General features: G+C 49.1%; 1 protein-coding gene across 4 annotated transcripts; it reads left to right on the forward strand.

Moving 5' to 3' along the window:
• Positions 1–45: 45 nt before the first annotated feature.
• On the forward strand, positions 46–21,289 carry LHX1 (LIM homeobox 1). 4 transcript variants are annotated; one of them, XR_012648141.1, is made up of 7 exons: positions 46–1,115; positions 4,563–4,789; positions 6,103–6,380; positions 8,121–8,286; positions 11,448–11,852; positions 20,064–20,134; positions 20,842–21,289. XR_012648141.1 is itself a non-coding variant. In XM_075013860.1 (6 exons), the coding sequence occupies exons 2-6, from the start codon at positions 946–948 to the stop codon at positions 11,828–11,830; spliced, it is 1,224 nt and encodes a 407-aa protein (XP_074869961.1). In that variant the 5' UTR covers positions 46–309; positions 690–945; the 3' UTR covers positions 11,831–12,576. The 4 variants fall into 4 exon arrangements, 3 of the variants coding, with proteins under 3 accessions (XP_074869961.1, XP_074869960.1, XP_074869962.1); XM_075013860.1 differs by lacking the exons at positions 20,064–20,134; positions 20,842–21,289 and having other exon boundaries at positions 46–309; positions 690–1,115; positions 11,448–12,576; XM_075013859.1 differs by lacking the exons at positions 20,064–20,134; positions 20,842–21,289 and having other exon boundaries at positions 11,448–12,576.
• The last annotated feature ends 819 nt before the right edge of the window (positions 21,290–22,108 follow it).

The following is a 22,108-nucleotide window of genomic DNA, read 5'->3' on the forward strand; positions in this document are numbered from 1 at the left end:
AAGGTGCTGGCTTGGGAGCGCCTGGGAACATGCAGCCCGGAGAAGCCGCCGGCAGCTGGGACCAGAGCCGCGCCGAGCGCCAGACGCCTGAGCACCCACAGAAGCTCCGCTTCCGAGAGCCCCTTTTGGAAAGAGCATCCGCAGGGCCGCCGCAGTCCCGGGCTGGAGCGTTGGGCCGCCGGAGATTGCAACAGAGCGAAAGCCGCCCAAACAAACCGCCGGCCCCCGGCAGCAGCATGCGGGGCGGCGCTGGCTCTGCAGGGGCAAGGCTGGGAGTTTTGCCTAGCGGACTAGACAAATAAACCAGGGGTAGGTAACGCCGTCCGGCTGCCATCTACACGGGGGCCTTTGAACTCGTGTCCAGAAGCCCAGCGAGAGGAGCTGATGTCTCGCATCTAGCGGTGTAACAGCCAGCGGCTCGCCCTCCTCGCCCCCCACCCCCCCAGGGCGGCGCCTTGCAACGCGTCCATGACCCGTTAGGGCAATGAGCCTAGGTTAGAAGCCAATAATTATTTTATTTTTCCCTCCCCCCGCCCCCTCCACTTCCCTTCCTTTTGATCTCTCCTTGGGAAAAGCAGATGCACTTTGACGCCTGACTGCTCTACCTCAGACCGGAGAAAACTCATCGCATTTGTGTAATTCTGATTACTTTTCTGCGCGCTGATTTTTTTTTTTTTTCCTGTTATTAGTCTTCCACTGGCCGGGATTGTGCTGTTGTCTTGAGAAGCTGTCGGTGTGTTTGTGCGCCCGGGTTAGGACATTTGCAAGAAGATCTGTCCCCTCCTCTCTTGCTTTTTGCTTGCTCCCCTGTCTCTCCTGCAAGGCTTTAAAAACAAAACAAAAACAAACCCCGACGCTGGTGTTCTCTGCTTTTTTCAATTGTTTTCGCTTGACATCTGCGAGCCAACCCTCGCCCTCCCCACCCCCTCAAAATAACCAAAGACAATGGTGCACTGTGCCGGCTGCAAAAGGCCCATCTTGGACCGGTTTTTGTTGAATGTACTGGACAGGGCTTGGCACGTGAAATGTGTCCAGTGCTGTGAATGTAAATGCAATCTGACCGAGAAATGCTTTTCCCGGGAAGGCAAGCTTTACTGCAAAAACGACTTCTTTCGGTAAGTACCGGACCCCCCCCCCCGCACGCGCAAGCCCTGCTCTCCGGTTTAGCCACTGTGTTGTTTTAATAGGACCGAGCTTTTCTGATTGATTTACCCCCCTCCAGCCCTTGCACGCCCACAAAATACCCTTCAACGCTCTGCCTCAAGGGGATGCTGGGGGGGGGTAGGTTGTAATGTCGCCCGCTCAGTGGAGGGGGGGCGGAGTTAGCTTTGGCGAAGGGAAAAGTTGGGAGAAAGTGGGGAGGCGGCTGGGGGTCATCTCTTCCGCAGGGGAGCTGTCCAGCGCCCCTGGGAGCCCAGAGGTTCTCTGGGACCGCTGGGGGGGGGGCAGGGGAGTACGTCAAGACTCCCTACAAAGAGATGGTCGACTTCGGTGTAGCGGCCTGAATAGCCCGAGTCCTGGGGGACCTGCTGTGCCCCCCATCTACCCCGATTCCCCATAGCCCGAGACCTGGGGGATCCGCCGTCCCCCTCCCCATCCGTCCCCATTCCCCATGGTCCGAGTCCCGGGGGACCCTCTGTCCCCCCGTCTGTCCCCATTCCCCAGAAAACGAGACACCAGGCCCACATCCAGCGGCGATCCCCTGAGGAGACGGGGAGCCCGTCAGGTCCGAGCACGGACTCCGTCCTCCTGGGGGGCGGTCTGGAGCGGGTGAGGCCGGGTCCGGGGCCTCGTGCGCTTTCTCCCCTCTCCCCAGGCTTCGCTGCAGCCTGGCGCGCGCTCACCTCCCTGCGTTACCCGGGGCCGAGCGAACGAGCGCTTCGACCTGACTTCCCCTCCTCGCTTCCCGGGCCCGTGCAACCTGCCGGGCGTTGGCTGGGGGAGCCGGGGAGAGGGGGCTCGTACTTGTGATTCAGGCTCTGTGCAAATCCCAGGCCCAGCGGCCTGTCCCGTGATTCTAGGCCCGGGAGAACCCATTCAAATCCACCCCCCCCCCCATATGGGAAAACTTTGAGAAGAAGCTCGGCCGTGCGCAGCCCTGGGGGAGGGAACAATATTTCCCGGAGACACCGGCTACAGGGTGAAGCCTTCTCCTTAGGCTGCGGTGCTACGAACCACGGGTTCTCCCCGTCTTGGGGTGACAGCCTGGCCTTGGGGACGCCCGGGGAGCTGGGCCGCTGACTTCTCGGGAGCCCTGGGAGTGGAAAGGCCCCGCTAACAATGCAATTTCTCGCTCCTGCCAGACAAGGAGCGAACAAACAACCCCGGCCCCAAACCGCGCACCTCCGGCGTGGAGCGCGCAGGGCGCAGAATCTTTCCCACGGTTTTTTTCCCAGGCCCGACTGCCAATAGCTCATACCGCCCTGGCAATTCTCTGCGCGTCCAAACTATAGACAGATCGAGCTTCGGTTTTATTTAACTTTGATCATGAGAGAAAAGGCGGCGCTTCTTTTATTTTTTATTTTTGATTTGTTAGGGAATATAACCCCCTTTTCCGCGGGGGTCCTTAGACGCTGGGGATAAATACCCGCCTTTATTAACAGAGAGGTAGCCGTGTTAGTCTGTGTCTTCCCAAAGCAAACCGGCACTGCTGGAGCACTTGAAAGACTAGCAAAACAATTTATTAGGTGAGGCTCTTCGGCGGGGCAGACCCACTCCGTGGGATTTGAAGAAGTGGCTCTGTCCCACGACAGCTTTCGAGAGAATTGTTTTGAAGCAGTGGAAATACACACGCGCGCCCTCCTAAGCTGGGCTGCAGCCCGCGTGTGGTGCGAGAATTCAGCAGAAACGGACACGTTTGTTATCAAAAGCTCTCGGGACAGGCGAAATAAAACGGGGGGCAAGCGTGGGGGGGGGGGACGCCGCAGCGTTAAATCTGTCTGCGGCTTTTAGTAAATAGGTGGGAACTGGATTTGAATAATAAGCGTTGTTTCTCCGAGAGGAAGCTGCCCGAAAACAAACAAATCCTCCCGCCACCCCACCCCGACGCGGCAGATGTAACAATCCACATCCCAGCCTTGCATCCCGGCTTCACAACCCCCTCCCGGCCCGAGACCGCTGCGGCTGCTTGGGGGTGACAACCCCCCCCTCAAAAACCCGAGGAGTGTTAGATTTGCAGCTGCAAGGCCGCGAGAGGAGGGATTCCACTTCCCGGGGCTTGCTGGGCACAGGCCCCTGCAGGACAGGATCCGGCCCAAGGCAATGCGAAGTTTTATTCTCTTGCAAAAAAAATCCCCGAATTCTTGGGTTGATTTTTTTTTTTCCCCCACTGCCTTGGGTCAGGCCGAGCTCTCCCGCGGGGCGTGCGCGGGTCTCAGCCGCAACCCTCGGCTGCTTTTTCCTCCCTTGATATTAATTTACACCAAAGGGTGTCTATTAATTTCCATATACAAAAAGGCCGAGGCCCCGCGTCTGTCCGGCTGGCGCGTTCTTTAATCCTCCGCCCTTCGCGCCTTGCTCGGGGCTGCTCGGGTGTAAGGGCTTCACGCCGGTTTTTGAGCAGGAAAGTCCCCCAAAGCCGAGGAAAAGGCAAACCTCTCCCGCCTCCCCGCTGCCAACCGCAGCAAGGCCGGAGTCCGGGCTGCAGCGTTCCCCGGGGCCCGCGTTCCATTCGGTGCAAGCGAGCGGAGGCAGCTGGCTGGCTCGGGCGTCGCTTTGCAATCCGTTTCCGCTGGCCCGGCGCGTAGCAAAGCGGGGTGCGCGGCCGCGGAGCGGGAAATGGCCCTGTTTATTGCAAGCGCGCGGAAACGGAGGCTGCTTTGGAAACAAACAGCCCTTTTCCCGCTGCCCCGGGAGCTCACTGGCATTGCAAACAGGGCTGCAGCACAGGCCCCCGGGTGGGTGCCTTGTATCCCCTGCCCCAAAGTTTTCTGTGGTGCCCCGATCCAATGCAAGCCCAAACACCCCTGCATCCTTCCCCTGTAAGCCTCGTCCCTGCACCCCCGGGCGCTCCCACCCAGCGCTAGGGCCCTTGACAAATTGATAACACCTAAGAAATTCGGCTTCATGTTGATTAGAGCGTCGTTAATCAATGTGTCAAGGTTTAAAGGGGAAACTCTCGACAGCCCAGCGCCGGGGTTTTAATTAATCTTCCTCCAGTGAAGCCCCTTCCCACACCACCGCTTTTTAACGTGTGTAATTTATTAGCCAGCACGGGGGAGATTTTTGCGCGTGGATAAAGGGGGGGGGGGGTTGGAGAGAGAACTACTTCTGTAAAGAAATGTTCGTTGAAGGTGATGCGAGGGCGGGATTATTTTTATAGCCGTTTAAATAATGTTTAAATACACCTGGCCCCGTGTCTTTATTTCCTCCCTCCTTAATAAATAAAACGGAGTTGATTTTTTTTAACCAAGTGTCAGGCGCTGTATTTAATTGTGACCTGCTCCTAGCGTAGGAGCCCGCGGATATTGCGCGGATCCTGCGGATATTGCGCTGATCCTGGTATTTTCCCACCTCTTTTCTTTTTTTTTTTTTCTCCTCCCCTGCTCCTTCTTCCTTGCCAGGTGCTTCGGGACCAAGTGCGCTGGCTGTGCCCAGGGGATCTCCCCCAGCGACTTGGTCAGGCGAGCCCGGAGCAAAGTGTTCCACTTGAACTGTTTCACTTGCATGATGTGTAACAAGCAGCTCTCCACCGGAGAGGAACTCTATATTATCGACGAGAACAAGTTCGTCTGCAAAGAAGATTACCTAAACAACAGCAATACTGCCAAAGAGAACAGCCTGCACTCAGGTGAGGGGACTGGGCCAGCGCCACCCGCCTGGTTTGGGAAATACAGCTGGGGGCTGCAAAGGAGGGGCGGGGTAGCTGGTCCTGGGGGGCCTGGGCGCTCCCATTGATTGCAGAGGGCAGGGGAGCAGGCTGGGTGTACACACCCACCCAGGCAGGCGCCTCCATACGGCTACGCTGCAGCCCGATTTTAAAATAAGACATTCCGAAACATTCTTATGTCGAAATAAAACAAGACACCCCCGCCTGGCTTTCGACAGAGCAGGTGCTAGTGCAGACTCTCTAGCAAAGGCACGTGGCAATAAGTCCGTCGGGTCGAGGTAGCCTGGAGCCCGCCTCTTACCCCTGCGCAGGCAAAGAGCTGCACAATTGCCTCTTTCCAGAGCTCTTGGCACGTGCAGGTTTGGGGCACCCCCTCCAGGGGCCCTTCTGACGGGAGAAGCTACAATGGGGAAGAGGCACCTGCCCCTTGGGATCTCGGGGCGAAAAGGGCAGCCCGGCGGGTCTGAAAGGCCCCTTCAGAAAACGATCTGCTGCTCTGGAGGGTGCTTGGGGGCTGCTGAGCTTTTGGGCAGGGGGCACGTGCTGGGGTGAGCTAGAGGTCGCTGTTCCCCGGGGCGCGGCCGGCCGGGCGTTCCAAACACGGAGGTGTGTTCGCAGCGCGCCCCGGCGCTCCGTCTCCGCTTGTAAGCACAGGGGCGCCTCTTTGGGGAGCTGGGTTCTTTGCCGCCCCCTTTCGCGGTCAGAGTTTGCAACCCCCCCCCCCCGCTGGCGACAGCCGCCCTGGCACGTCCCCTTGACCAGGAGAGCCCAAGGTGGCCGATTCCCCCTTTCCATCGCCTGCGGGCAGGACTCGTGAGCCGTGGGGGGCGCGGGGCGGGGGGACGGTGCAAACTATTTTAGGCCCCAGCCGGGCTGCACAGCTGCCGGCCGCTTGCCACCGCCGCCCCTGGGGCCGGCCCGCTTGGGATCTGGCCTCTAGAGTCCTCCGCAGCGGGGAGGGGCTGTGGGGCAGCGGTGGTGCCCGGGCCTGGCTGCAGCCCTGGCTGGAAGGGTTACGGCTGGGGCTGGGTTTTCTCGAGGGCTGCATTCAGCTCATGCAACCTGCTGCCTTTGGGGCGGGGGGGCGAGGCGCCTCTCCCACCAGGCCTGGGAAAGTTGCCCGTTGAAATGCAGGCGGGCGGGACTGCCAGGTTGCCGGCAGGGGCAGGCGCGGAGGCAGGGGCGCTGCGGGGGAGCGGCGGGGCTGGAAGCTGGGGAGCCGCTCGGTGCGCGGGGGGCGCACGGCGTGTGACGCGCCTCTTCCCTCTGCCCAGCCACGACCGGCAGTGACCCCAGCCTGTCCCCGGACTCCCAAGACCCTTCCCAAGACGACGGGAAGGACTCGGAGAGCGCCAACGTGTCGGACAAGGAGGTGGGAAGCAACGAGAACGAGGACCAGACGCTGGGGGCCAAGCGGCGGGGGCCCCGCACCACCATCAAGGCCAAGCAGCTGGAGACGCTCAAAGCCGCCTTCGCTGCCACCCCCAAACCCACCCGGCACATCAGGGAGCAGCTGGCGCAAGAGACCGGCCTCAACATGCGCGTCATCCAGGTACCGGAGCCCGGGGCGCGGCGGTTAACCGCCCGGCGGGCCCGATCCGCTGTGCGCCAGGCGAGGGGCGCGCAAGGGAAGCGTTGCCCGCGCGGCCGGGCGCGCAGGGGAGGGGAGGGGGGTCGGGTGGCGGAGCCCGGGGATTTCTCCCGGGTCGCCAAAAGCCCCCGGGGGGCAACATTTGCACCCACCCCCCGCAGTGCAGCCGCAGAAACGCCGGGGGCCCCTCGCGCGGCCGCAGGACCCCCCCGGCTCCCTCCCCGCGGCCGGATCCCCGCGGCGGTTGGGCACGTTGCCCGCGGGTCGTAAAGAGACGCGCTGGAGCGGGTGGCGCACGAGCCGCCGGGCCTGGCGCGTCCTGCCGCTTCCTCCCGGGGCCGGGGCCGGGGCCGCGCCAGGAGGCCCAGCCCTTTGCATCGCGTCCCCGCCCCGGCCGGCTCCGGCTGCTAAAGGCGCGAGCAGAGGAGGAGGCGGAATTGGCACCCGAGCCGCTGCGCCCCGCGCATTCGCCTCCCGGGCGACCGGGCACCTGCTGCCGCCGAAGCCCAGGGGAGCCCCGGCGCATGTGCCTCCCAACCCGCCCTCTGCAGCGGGACCCCCCGCAGCCTCCCCGCCGCCTTTCCCGGGACACCCGGGCAGGGGAGTTTCGCCCCCGGGAAGAGCCTTCCCCGGCCCGGCCTCCTCTGCATCTTGGCCCCGAATGCGCGGCCGGCCTGGGGCTTCCCCAGCAGCGGGGCGCGGGGTGAGCGGGTACCTGGATGGCAACGCCAATGCGCCCCCGTTACGCAGCGGTTCATCACCCCGCCGCGCCCGGGGCGACCGGCCGTTAAGGCCAGGCGAGGTGGGAGACGTTGCGTGGGAGGGTAATTAGGAGCCACCTCGGCCGGGGGGTGAGAATTACCTCCCCCAGGCGTGACCCGCAGCTGCGGGGCGCTCGGCGCCGGCTGCGGGCAGGGGGGCGCAGACGCAGCGGGCGGGACTCCGGCCGGAGAGGTCCCCGGGAGAACAAAGGGGGAGGACCCCGCCGGCGCAGGGAGCCTTGAGCCGCGCGGGGGGAGTCGGCCGCCCACGGGCGCTTTGGTCGCGGCCGATCTTCGGAGCCTGGGGCCGGGTTCGGGTTCGGGTTCAGGTTCAGGCTCGGGCCCGGGGGGGGGGCACAGAACTGCACCGGCTCCCCGGGCAGGGGGTAAACCCGCGCAAGAATCGCCCCGGGGGCTTTGCCTGGCCCGGCAGCGGCGTGGTGGGAGGAGGAAGCCGGCCCCGCGGGCGCTCCCCGCTGCAAAGGGCGGGAGGCAAAGATGCGGCTGGGGCCGTGGAGGCGCTGGCAGCCACTGAGCCGACCTGCAAGCCCGGCTGCCCGGGCTCCACCGCAGCCCCGGCTGCCAGCACCTCGGGAAAGCCCTTAACCCGCCCCCCAGCCCCGGGGCCGGCCCCTCCCCCGCTGATCCACCGCCTCTCCTGGGGCGGCTGCAGCCTGAGCAGAGGAGGGGGCGAGGGGCTCTGAGTTGCAGCCTGGGAGTGGGCAGAGGCGCCGGCCTGGGTGATGCGCCCGAGCTGCCCCGCGGGGAGGGGGAGGGGGAGTCAGGCGCGCGGACGCGGAGGGGGCCTGGGGGCAGCGGCGGGGCTGGGGACGCAGGCCGCGTGTGGACGCAGCGGGAGCGGCCCAGCGCTCTGCGCCGCCGCAGGCTGGGCTGGGAGCGGGGCGGCGCAGCGGCTCCTCACCCCTTCTCCCCCCCGCAGGTGTGGTTCCAGAACCGGCGCTCCAAGGAGCGGCGCATGAAGCAGCTGAGCGCGCTGGGGGCGCGGCGCCACGCCTTCTTCCGCAGCCCCCGCCGGATGAGGCCGCTGGTGGACCGGCTGGAGCCCGGCGAGCTCCTCCCCAACGGGCCCTTCTCCTTCTACGGAGGTGGGTGAGGACCCCCCCCCCGCCCCCCAAGCCGGCTGGGAGGGGCAGCGATCCAGCCTGGGGCTCCGTCCCCCAACTGGGATGGGGGAGGGGCGCAGCTTCAGGGGCCTGGGGAGCAAACTGTTTATGTGGGGCCCCACTTGTCATCCCAGCAATCAGCAGCCCCCTCCCCCCCAGCCTGATTAGGTAATGCAAACCCAGGGGAATGTTGGTTCTTATGCAGGGGGAGGGGGGCACCTTTAGGCACTGGTAAGAGAATAAATCTGTAGAATGGAAAAACCTTTTACTAATCCCGGTATAAATGTGACTTTGCAGCCCCCGAACCAGGAACGTAGTTCAAAGTTTTTACTAAGATGGATGAGAGTGAGACCCAGCAGCCTGTCTTGCTGCACCCCCTTATGAAATGCTCCCCCCTTCTCAGCCCCCCACTTTGTGCACCCTGGGTACCTAGAATGTGAAAACTTTGAAATGGTCTATAAGTGTGGACACACACAGATATCAAAATAGCAATCCAGGAGCACTTCAAAGACTAACACAATTTATTAGGTGATGAGCTTTTGTGGGACAGACCCACTTCTTCAGACCCACTTTCTTCTGTCCCACAAAAGCTGATCACCTAATAAATTATTTTGTTAGTCTTCAAAGTGCTACTGGACTGCTTCTTATTTTCATAATATATAGACTAGCACTGCTATCTCTCTGTTACTACACACAAATAAGTATTAGAGAGGGAGTGGTGTTAGTCTGTATCTTCAAAAACAACAAGAAATCCTTTGGCACCGTATAGACTAACAGATATTTCGGAGCATAAGCTTTCCAGGGCAAAGACCCGCTTGGTCAGACAAGCAGGTCTTTGCCCATGAAAGCTTGTGCTCCAAAACAGTTACATGTTTGTAATAAGATGGATGAGCCTGAGACCTTGCAGCTGCTGTGCCCCCACTTTATGAAAGTTCATGCCCCCCCCTTGGGCACCCTGCCCTCAAAGGAAACTGATAAACCCGTGAGGAAACCTGCTGAACATACATAAATGGCCACGCTGGAACTGCTCTGCAGCAATGGTAGAAGTCACTTTCTTCCTCACTTAGTGTTTGGGTACCACACCTCCAGGAGATTTTCTCTCCCCCAGGCCAGTTTCATCTCCAGAACCCTGGCCTCAATAAATCAGTACTCAGGGACGATGGGCGGATTTGTGGGTTTCCAAAGCCAAGTTCAAATCTAATCAGGCCAAGTTTGGAGGAGCTGTCAGAGGGGGCGGGGAGTGTGTGTGTGATTCGATTCCTCACAGAGAGGGGTAGCCTGGTTAGTCTGTAGCTTAAAAACAAAAAAACAAAAAAAAAAAACAACCTACCAAGCAGTCCTGTGCCACCTGAAATACTAACAATATTATTGGTTAAAATGTTTGCTCATTTCTTCTCCAGAATCTCAGGAAGTGAGCCTTACCCCTGAAAGCTCATTACTTAATATAGACAATTCAGTCTTCATGTTGCTACAGGACGGCTTGTTGTTGTTCTTTATTTGGTTGCATGTCTTTGAGGAAAGGAGGAAGCCCCAGAAGTTTCAGTATTTCAGATTGCTGAAAGACTTTATTTCCCAGATCCCTGTACGTACAGGAGACGTGACTGGTTGTAAAATCATACCTGATGAGTCACCTCACTCCAATTAAAGATCTGAGGAGGTAAAGGGACCCATCCCCCCAATTCCTTGGCTTGGTTGCTCCTGGAGTCTTCCTGGATTTTCCTGTTGAAACGTAGATGACTCAAAGAAAATGTGTGTAAACTACACTGCCGGAAGGATTCCTCTGCAGCTGGGATTCATGCACAAATTGGCGGTGAGGGAATAAACAAACACTTGAGGCTCATGAACCTGTCTGGTGGTAGAGGGAAGCCAGCCACAGTCTGTGTAGTCCCATCCTACAGTCAGCTGGGCTCTGCCTTGAAGGGAACTTCTCACTCTGGGGCATTTCCCTAAAGCAAGAATAAGGGCTGGGCGTAAACCAACAGAATGGGTCAGTGTTATTTCTGGAGAGCTTTTAAAGGCACAGTCCTCTGCTCTAAACAAAGCAGTCCAGTAGCACTTTAAAGACTAACAGAATAATTTATTAGGTGAGGAGCTTTTGTGAAAGGAAGTATTCTGTTAGTCTTTAAAGTGCTACTGGACTGCTTCTTTGTGTCGATAGTGTATAGACTAGCACGGCTCTCTCTCTGTTACTAGTCCTCCGTTCAGTTTCACTGACGCTCTGGCTGCTTGTCCTTTTCCCTTTTTGTGTTCTTCAGTGGGGGGGGGGGGGGGGGGGTTTTCCCCTGTGCTCCTCGCCCAAGCGGCTGGAAGTGGTGTGAAAGCCCCATTGTGATCAGGAGGGGGGACGTTTCAGCAGCTCAGGTGACAGACTTTTAGGAGAAGTGCTTGGCTGTGCTTTGGAGGCCTCCTGCTAACGCTGTTTGAACCAAGCCTTTCCAAGACCCCACATGCAGGCACACACAAGCTAAGCGGTGCTGGGCTTTTGCAGTCCGTGCTTTTCTGTTGCTTGGTTTTGGTGACACGGAGGCTCGTTTGGACAGTAAAGGGTGGCATTCCTTTCCAGGCTCACGGAAACATGAAAAATTCATCAGATCGCTGCTTGGGCAAAGGGCAATAGCAGTGCCCCTGAAAAACCCCAATGTCCTTTATTTACTGTGAGCTCCTTGGAGCAGCTCCTTAGTTACTCTTTGTGTCGGCTTATGGTTATGCAGTGCTGCCATGTGAGGCACCTTTACCTGAAGATAAACACCTGAGGCCCTCCCTTCCCCTTTCAGGGCCAGCTTTTGAAAAGCGGTTAGCACCTCTTAGACACCTGAATGAAGTGGCCAGATTGGGTGCTGAGAACTTTTTGCTGACTCCTGTTGTCCTCATAAGGGAAGTAAGCACTCCTGGGTGCCCATCAGTGTGGTAAATCAGGCAATTTTATGTAGGCATCTCCCTGAGTGCTGATGAGCTCTTCTGAACATCTGGGCGCTTAGCTTTGGTTAGGTGCCTGATGGAGAGTCTGACCCAAAGCCCGATGAACTCAGTGGAAGGACTTTAGTTGCCTTTGGAGCCGGTTCATGCATCTCGTTTGCCCATAGATCTAGCTGTTTTACACGTGGTTCCTTTGCATTATTTTCCCTCTTTCTCTCTTTGTCCAGTAGATTATCAGAGCGAGTATTATGGCCCTGGAAGCAATTATGATTTCTTCCCTCAAGGACCCCCTTCCTCTCAAGCTCAGACACCAGTCGATCTCCCGTTTGTGCCCTCTTCTGGGCCATCAGGAACGCCTCTGGGTGGAATGGATCACCCGTTACCCGGACACCATCCTTCCAGCGAGGCTCAGCGTTTCACTGACATAATGTCACACCCCCCTGGAGACTCACCCAGCCCTGAGCCCAACCTGCCAGGTTCTTTGCACTCCATGTCTGCAGAAGTTTTTGGTCCAAGTCCTCCGTTTTCTTCAATATCCGTCAACGGCGGTGCTAATTACGGCAATCACTTGTCACATCCTCCGGAAATGAACGAAGCGGCTGTGTGGTAGCTTTAACACAAACTGGGTCTAAGTAAGTGATGATCTTCTAGTCTGCTTATGATATGGTGTACAGAAATGAATGAATATAACATCTGTCTTGCCCTAAGACTATTGTACCTTGGGAACAAACTGAACCCAACTCACTCCAAGGCAAGTTTTGCTATAGACCGGGACAATCTTCATAATGTGGTTGTGTCAAACAAAAAAAAGGACAATTTTTTTGGTACCGTTGAAAAGACACTGGTGAAGCTGTACAGTAAAGTGTTGCCAAGTGATAGGCTGGCATAGGTTGAATACCCTGTTGGATATCCCCCTCACAGCCACGATCCTTAGAACCTTTTCATTTAAAAAACGAAAAGAACAAAACAAAGGTCAAAGGAAGGGAGGGGGGAGCAGCAAGAACTCTAATGTTCCTGGGTAAGGATGGTTCTGGCATTATGAATTTCTTAATTTTCTCTCTCAGAAAGTTCAGCAACAACCGACTCTTTTTTAGCGTCAGAAATGTGAGCCTGCTGAATAGCAGGTGGGACTTTTTGTTTTTTCAATTATTTTGCCAAAATAACAAATGCTAAATGTAAGCCCTCAGCATCAACTCTTCTACCTTCACAGAGCTACACACACAAAAAATCCTCATAATAACAAAGGTCGCCAACCAGACCGCTAACTAAAAATGACTTGAAACAAACAAATAAAAAAGTATTCTACCTTCACAAAAAAAAACAAAAAACAAAAAAAACAAAAAAAACTAAACAAAAGACTCTATTGAACTAAAAGCAGTCAACTGTTTACGTATAATGTTAAATTCAGGAGTTCAGTGTTTTACTAATAAACCCTGTTTTAGGACCTCTTGTTCAAAAGCAAAATATTTTGAGCAACCAACCAAAATATATCACTTTCTTTTTCTGTAGATGTTCTATGACAAATTGCAGGGCTTGTGGTTCACTGTGCGAGTTGTAAAAGGTGTTGTTTACAGAAGGCAAAGAAGAAAAAAACCCATGAAAACCAGACAGTTGCCAAATAAAGTAATTATATAGCACAAATACTGTAAGGTGCTTTGCACCAGCAACCTGAAAAAGTGTTTTTTTTTTTAAAGTGTTACAAGGTTAAACAAACAAACATCTTTGCTAATTTTTAGTCCTGTTTAACATTCATGGAATTGTTAATATGACTTATATAGATCCACACAGGTTTTATTTTTGTGTCTTTAAAAGAAAAGTCCAAAATATTTAAATTTATGGTCAAATATGCAGTCAACAGCTGCTACTTTTTTCTTTATATATTAAATTTCTCATATGTCTTTTATTGTTCTAATAAACCTAAGCTTGTGTGACCTCCAGTGCATATTAGACCATTCACTGTATGAAAGAAAAACATGTTGGATAAAATTTGTGAGTTTTTAATAAAATTAGAAAATCTGATGTTTAGATAACTTGCGTTTCATTTGCTGTTTTAAATCATTTTAAATCAACCCTCTTGAGTAAGATAGCCCTGAAAAGATACGTCCACGATACTGGTGCTGTGTCTCTCTCTTGCTTTGGTAGAACCCCGTTAACATCAATCTTCATTGGCTTCTGTGGTTTCATCCTCTCTTTGCATTTGCAGACTAAATTGATACAGTGCAAAAATACGGTCACCCATCAATTAAATTACAGAATTGGAAGCTAATCATCTTGTTTAATATATTAATTCATTCTAGATCCCTGGTAAGACACAAAACATATCCCAAATGTTCATTTTATGCATATACAAAACTGCCTTGTGACTTAGGTCAAAAATGTGTAGAGCTGGTTTAGGATTGATTGGTTTTTTTTTTTATTTTGCTCAATTTATTTTCCATATGTAATCCTGCTTTCCAATTTGGTGATCTGAAAGATAGCGTAAACCAAATGTACAGTAAGAATTGATCATTTTAATTCGGAACTGATATAAAGTCCATTGTTTTATAGCATTTGGAATGTTTGAAGTTACAGTAAATACATATTGTTCTGATACCCACTATCTTCTACCATTTTGAAAAGTTACAGATAAAATACTGTCCCTCCTTTGTGAGTTATTACATCATCTCAATCTACAGTCCTTACTGAGGCAAAAAATACCATTGATGCCTGAATAAGGAGTAGAAGATTGGCTTGATAAGTCACATACAAATCTTTCCAAGTGCCCAATCATTAGGGAGATGAGGGTGAAATTGCATCTTTTCTTCGTCCCGGAGTTTGGCTGCTGCTTTTTGTTTTAAGTAGGCCTGGAAATTTTGCTCTTAAATACAGATTGCTGTAGGACCAGCTTTTTAGTTTTATGCCTCTCCCTCCCTCCCTCTCTGGTGAGAGGGAAAATCAGAATGCTTTAAAATTGTATAGTATGTAATTTTCATTAGTGGTTTCGCATTTTGTTGACAAACCCCTAGGTGAATACACCCAGCAGAGGGGGCATTTAATTTAAGCAATACTTCGGTTTAAACACAGAATGTCTTATATAATAAGAAATACATATAATTGATCTGCAAGGGATTTGTTAGTGGTTCTTTTTTAATTATTTTTTTCTTAAATGCAGGGGAGACTTGTTAAATTTTCTAATTTCTTTATCTGCTTTTTTTATATCAAATGCTTGAGATATTTTGCTCCATTTTGCATTTATGTAATGAACTTGCAGGAGATTTGTTCCTATTTTATTTGACTGGATTGATGCTCTTTCTAGACACTATCTTTTGCTATTAGGGGGCTTCGTCTTCGCTGCTGTTTTGTATCTGTCATATCTCAGAGGTGGAGCCATGTTAGTCTGTGTCTGCAAAACCAACAAGGGCCCGGTGGCACCTTCAAGACTAACTGATTTATTTGGGCATAAGCTTTTGTGAGTTTAAAAAAAAAACCACTTTGTCAGATGCAACTGAAGTGGCTGTTACCCGCAAATGCTGATGCCCATATAAACTGGTTAATTTATAAGTTGCCGCAGGACCCCTCGTTATTGTTCAGTCAGTTATTTTATCGGAAGAAGTTCACCAAGGAGACTTACTCCGTGGCACTTGTGCCAAATGGTTTTTTCCCCTTTATTTTCAATGCACTGTACAAATAAGTCCCAGCAAGAAACCGTTTGCTTACGTAACTCACGGACAGAAATGTATAACTCCGATTTAGAGCGTAGAAGGCCAGAAGGAAGCCTGTCTTTGCTGCACCCAATCCTGCAGTCCTTATTTCAGACAAAGATCCTGCTTAAATCAGCAGGAGTTTTGTCCATTTATGGGCACTGTCCACAAGGTTGTGAGAACTTGGCTCTGATCCATCAGAGCTCTTAAGCTTGTGCTTAACTTTAAGCAGAGGAATTGTCTTGTGCATAAAGTTACGCACTCGCCTAAGTGCTTTGTTGAATCGGAATAAGAGCAGCGAGCTCTTTGCAGCAGAGTCGAGCTCTAGAGTTCTGGACTCTGATGAATAAGGAGATACTTACAAAGGGCTGGCTCTTGCATTTCTGGCTTGCAAACTCCTATTGAAGTGGGACCCAAGCCCTTGATTACATGTTCAGTTCTTCGGAGTAGTAGTACTCATGAGACAGGGTTTTCATTATAAGGCCATCTGAGTATATGTGTTTGTATGTGTTTCTGTACATAAAACACATACGTCATACATGTGCAAAGACACACAATAGAATTTTCAAGCCTGTTTTTAAAAAAATCTCTTTGGATCTCTTCTTGCGTAGCCATTACTGGTCCCAGTGGCCTTCCAGGAGCGCCTTTGTGTTGCTACTGTGTTTGCAGTAGAAAGTGCAAACTGATGACACAGGACTGTGTCCAGGCCTAGACCTGTGCACCAAAAGTCCATTGACATAAGGCGGAATCTGAGATGCAGATGGAGAGCAGTAGGTAGCCTTTATTTTATGGCAAAGTAAGGATCACTCAGCTTGGGAATGTGCAAGGCTACAGACTTCTGCAGATTTTTCTCAGCACTATGTTATTTACTAAAAAAAAGAGGGTGTGAAAATGATGAATTTGCTATTTATAGCAACCCAAATTTAAAATTGGTTTACTATAGATAGTGTTCGTTTTCACACATTTTTTCTAGTGAATAATATATTGCTGTGAAGAATTTTGCAGTTTTAAATGTAACAAGAGACTAAAACTCATGTGAGTTTCCAGCTCTTCCTTTGTCACAAATTATGAACCACAGTCCCCTTCATTGTTGGAAACTCCATTGGTGTCAGTCGCAGCTTCCTTTCTTTGTTACTAATTTCCATTATATATTTATTCAGGTCTATGCTTGAGGGAGTGAGCGGGGGGGATTGGTAAAGATCTGTATCTTAGGGTGAAAATGTACCTAAATTATAATTTGTAGATAAGTATGTATCTTATTTTACTATATGTATGTGTGCCCAGATCTTGAGTGATGGACGCACGATACAAGTCTATAAATAAATACAATTTAAGAATATGACTGGTGATTTACATGCTTGTACCATTCAACTAAGAGTGCAACATGGCAATCTTTGCTCAGACAAAAAATCCCATTGGCTCTTCTGGGACTTTTCACTGAGCAGAAATCATTTAATTCGGCCCCTGTTGCTTTAATACTGGTATTTATAAGAAAGTGGTGTTTCTCTTTCAGTTATCAGCTATGTAAAGAGCCTCGTATAAGATTTCACGCGTGTTTAAACTTAGCCAAGACATTCCCATTTTTTCATCCAGACAATGCTGCTCAACTGAGCCCTGACAAAGTATCAAATGGTTACATCACTGGTCAAAGTAAATGTACTAAGGACAAGATGAATCAGTCTGGAAAAGGACTTTTCTTTTTACTTACCCTCCATCGTTATATTTGGGTAGCCGGAAGTACTCATGACAGCAGTGCTCGCAACGCTCCAACTCAAACGAAAGGAGCCCTTTAAAAAAGGCTTTCCGTCCACAAAGAGAACCACCGCTTTTTCCTTTTGCATGATGTTGTATGGACAGATGTTTACTTGGCATTTTTTCTTCCAACCCAGTTGTGAAAAATATCAATGGCCAGGCATCGCTCATTTTTTCGAAGAGGGTCCAATGCAAATTTGAATTATAAATCGTAGGCCAGGTCCACAAAAATAGGAGCTGGTAGATCTTTCAGTGACTGAAAATAGTAGCTGTGCATGAAAGTTGCGGGTAAGCAGTGGTCCCTGTGGAGGAACTGAACTTTCAAGTAGTAAAGTCACTGTTGGACTTGGCATTGCTGAACAGGGAAAGGCAGATACGGAGGCAGGATATTTTTAGGACTATCATATTTTCTCCACTTTCCCACATGTGTATGGACCGAAGTGGGTAATTACACGCGGTTGGATTAACTGTACAAAATAGCTGCACCATTGTTTACCCAAAACAATAGAATTTGTCTTAGAATGTTGTCAGACAGCTGAATAGGTAAGACCCCATTGTGGTGAATGAGGGGGATTTGCTTCTTTAGGGGCTGTTGTTTCAGGCTGTAAGCGGCTTCAGGAAGATAGTTCTACACCGGGTATGCTCTCTTCAATGTTTGGAAGGCTGTCTTTGCAGTTACTAGTTTTTTTTAACTCCCCCTTTCTTTGAAATGAAAGCTTGTACTCTGCAGAATCTGAGGGGGCACTGATAAATGCCTCAGGCAGGCTGGATTCCTATGTTTGTGATACGGTCTTAAGTTACCGCTAATAATAGAGTTGAGCATTGCCATTGATGGACACACAAAGCCGCCGTGACATTATTGGGTCTTCTGCATGTGGCACTGTCATCCCAATCCAGCAAAGCACGTGCCTTAATTTAAACAGATGAATAGCCTGGTTGATTTCTGTGGGACAACTCGTGGACTTAAGGGTAGGCCTATGTTTAAATATTTTTCTGAACTGAAGCCTCTGCCAGGAGAGAGCTAAGCATCCAAGGCTAGATCAAGACCAGCCTAGACGAATATATTTTGTACATAGAAAATAAATGTTTCACTCTTAACGGTCCCCTGAAATTGAGCGTGTGCGTGTTTGTTTTCATCTGTATGTTGCAGATGCCCTTGGTCAAGAATATACTTGGCTCTCTCCTATAAATTATTCTTCTAATATTTACAGTGCCTCTCTGGTTTTGTAGTTCCTGTATATCAAGTAGGATCTTTAAACGCCACGTGGATCTGTTTAAAAATGTGTTAAATACAATGCAAACTCAAGAACAAATAATAAGCCTGGGTGTGCCAATGAGAAATGGATATTTAGGTCTTTCAGGCACATTTCCTCTGTAAGTAACAAAAAATGTCCTTTAATCTTGCCTTAATGTTCTTAGTAGATCTGGAGAAAAAATATTAATTTGTTGTTGCAGCGAATATTTAATTTTTTTTAAACTGAAAACAAAAGTGTTTTGGTGTCCTTTTTACCTTCCTTTCTTTTTTTCCTCCTGCTCTTTTCCAGTGGAAAAATGTTGCTGGAATCCATTTTTAAATATAAAAAAGTTGTCATATAAAAATAAAACATTTCACCAATTTTTTGGTTGGGGGGAAAAAGTGCCATTTTCCATTGCCAAATGTTGCAAGTGTTTGCAAAATGTTTGCATTTTCCACGGCAAAATGTTTAGCCTTCTACCACCTTCCACATGAGTTGAATTCTGGCATTGACAATGCATTTCAATCAACTTCAATGGGTGAAATTCTGATGCATGTTACTGCCAGTGATATCTGTGGGAATTCTGCCAGAGACTGATGCATGTAGTCTGCAGCTCAACTTGTAAGCATGGGTGTATCTCACAAAGGTAAGAAAAGAATGCAGAGTGATACTGAATGCTGAAATGTTAAGCGGATAATCAGTATATTGTTTAGCATACTTGCTTGAATATTTTTATATATATTTCTATATGCCCTTCTTTGGTTTGGCATTCATAAAAAGAGAGTTAAAATAAAAGCAATGTATTATTATTACTGTAAGTGTTCATATGGTACCCAAAGTGTGCTACATGCTTTCATAGATTTGTCAAGGCTGACGTGAGTCTCTCAAATGCCAAAATGCCACTCTTATAGGTCATAGAAAAAGGGGGAAAGATGAATGGATGAAATGAGAAGATGTTTTTATTATAATCTTCCTGATGCACACTTGCACATCTGTTTACATGTTTGGATCAATGTTTTTATTTTAGTAAATAAGCATCTGGATCTACCAGTAACATTAAAGGAACCAGTTTGGGGATTCATATTTCCAGTTTGTAAACAGAAAGAAAACTTTCCAATACCTACTATGAATATAAATGCTTTCAGGATTGTGTTACAATTACACAAAATTTATTTTTTATTATTATGATTTATTTATTATACAAACATTGTTTTGCACGATTATGAATCTAAACAGCAGCAGCGGGAACATGGCTTTAGGGCATGTGATCCAGAAACTGAAACAGACTAGTCTGTCTCAGTCTGTTTTAATTATCCAAGCTGAGTGAAATGCAAAAAGGAAACAAACAGAATAAATTGGAAGAAGGAAATTGGGTTTCTGAAGTATTTTAACAATCTATGGTGCTAGCAGTTGGGATTTTTTGTTTGGTTTATGTTGATGGGTTTCTTTTACAAAGATTCTACATGGCTAGTCTCCACACATTTTGACTCCAATCCAACACGGCTCTCCAAATGTGAATAACTTTAAGGATGTGAATCGTTTCAAGGGGTCTGATTCTCCGTTGTCCTGCACATTGTGCTGTCTTTTTAGACCAATGCAAAGTGAGGGCAAAGCTACCCATCTCCTTTTTGTAATGTTTTACACCCGCTTTGCTCTAGTGTAAGCGGTTGCACAAGGGGAATGACATTAGAGAATTAGGCCTCTTGGCTTCAATAGGATTCCTCAGATATATGAAGGTTTACATGAGCTAAAATGTCTTGCTGGATCAGGGACTTTATGCAGAACAATAGGCCTATTCATCTTAATGAATTCATCTCAAAAATCCCATTGACTTCAGTGGAGCCAGGATTTCACCCGAATGGGATCAGTTTAAATCACCCAGAATGTGGCTATGTCCACTAGGGATAAAATGCTGCACTGGGAGCATTTTATGTAACCATGACTAAAAGCTGTCTCTCTTTTCAAGTAGGAGTATTTTGTATTTATGAAGTTGGGGAAATGAACTTCCATCCTGCACTAGCTACTATTTGGGGGTTTGGAAAAGCAGTTAGGTCTGGTTATATTGTCAGTAGATCCTTGGATGGCTGAGTATTTACAAGTACCTATGTTTGTTATTTTCTTATATTAAATATATGCATGGTCTTCCCTCATTTAATAATATGGTCTTGTATTCTAGAATCAAAATGCCAATTGAAACAAACAAACAAACAAAAAAGTCCAGAACAAGCAGCCGGAGGAGACAAACTGGTGGGTCCATAATTTCATAATCTCATGTTTTAAGAACAAATTTGGTAAGGAAATCTCATTGCCTATTGCAGTAAAAGCAAATACAAGAACTATACAATGTTGTCTCGGAGGAGTAGCTGTGTTAGTCTGTAGCTCCATGAATAACAAGCAGTCCTTAAAGACTGACAAATTTATCAGGTCATGAGTTTTTGGGAGGGGGTCGGGGGTCATCTTACCCACAAAATCTCACGAGCTAATAAGTTTGTTAGTCTTTAAGGTGGTACAGGAGTGCTTGTTATACAATGCAGAGATTTATAGCCACCTTTCAGAGCCTCAAAATATAATTTACAAAACAAATCTACATTTTGTTTTTCTATTCCCCACCCCAGAGCTGAAAAATGTATTTAAATCTTACACTGAAAAATCCCAGGGCTTGACATATAACAAACAAGAACATTAGAATGAAAGGTTATATATGTCATACAAAAATAATACAATTTTAATTTGATATGATCTTTGTACGTAATATAACACAAACTTTTCAGGGAGACTATTTCTGGGAACTCTTTTGGGCGCTTGTCACAGTCACATAGGATATCAGGATTAGTCTTCCTCATAATGGTGTTTTCCAGGGTTCTCCAAAGCCCTCTTAGGAAGTTAGCTAAGCAATAAGCTGCCTATGCTGCTGAAGGAAATGGTAATTAATGATATTCCTCTGCCCTCTGTAGGACAACAGGCTGCACTGAACTCTTCTGCTTCAGGGGGAATAATACTGGATCCTGGAGTAAAGCAACAAACGCATGACACCTTGGTTGCTGTCTGGCACAGACGTTTCTGCATTTTAATTAGAAATCATGTTTGGATTAATGTTCATAGCATTTAAAAGCAGCTAAACAGAGGGGAGAGCTTTTGCTGACTGGAAGTAAGGAGGGGATGAGAGAGTATCATGCTGAATTTTTTGCTCTGCTAGAAGCGGATCTGCTTTTGGATCAGCGTTTGTAACTTGAACGAGCTGTCTTAAGGGGCAGCACTCCAACACTGAATGCAAATAAACTGGAATTTTGGGAAATTCAGATTTCAGGCCTCTACATTTTTCATATTTGGGGCTCTAATGCAAATCATGAGGTCTAGGTCCTGATATGGAACACTGGTCTGAGGTTTTGTAAGGGTCTGCCCTGTGCACATCCCTGTGCTAAAGACGAAAGCAAGTGTATTTAAAAAAAAATCACCCAAAAGATGATCCTAGAATATTTAATAGAAATAGTGAGACAAATTACACCAGGAGTGTGCAAACATTTTACATTGGGCCTCACTTTTCATTCCTACAATTAACAGCCCCCCCATCCCCCCCCCAACCTGTCTAATGTAATCCAAACAGGTGGAAATTTTGGTTATGTTCATATAAAACTTCCTTTCGGCAGGTGTAAGAAAATAAGTACTGAGAATGTAAAAAATTTATCAGTACATACATGTAAATACACAAACATAAAAACAGTAACATAGTTCAACAAACTGGATGATCCTAAGTCTCAGCAGCTGATCATGCTGTACTGCTTACAAAATTCGATACCCGCTGAGGGGGCTTGCCCCCCAACCATGCACACCCCTGATCTGCACAATCCCATGTGTTAAGCATCTTTTTTTCTATAAAAAATAAAATGGAAGTGTGGTGTTGATTTTTTTAAGTATTTTAAATATTGATGATAACGTAGCACTTAACTAATCATAATGTTTAGTTCTTTGTAGAGATAGGCAAGTACATATTGTTTCATAGCATCAAAACACTTAAAATTTTAATTTGCCCAACCTTTTTCGGGTCTCTGTAAGATTTATTATTCCCATTTTACTGACGGAGGAACTGAGAGAGTCTAGTGAATTGACTTGCTCCAGGTTATATAGAAGGTGTGAGTCCTACTTAGGACCAGTGCAAAACTTCCAGGTTTTGTTTGCTTATGTCGTTCATGCATAACTTAATAGTGATTCTTGTTTGTAAGA

This window comes from Carettochelys insculpta, chromosome 19 (genome assembly GCF_033958435.1).
Source record: "Carettochelys insculpta isolate YL-2023 chromosome 19, ASM3395843v1, whole genome shotgun sequence".
Lineage (NCBI taxonomy): Eukaryota > Metazoa > Chordata > Testudines > Carettochelyidae > Carettochelys > Carettochelys insculpta.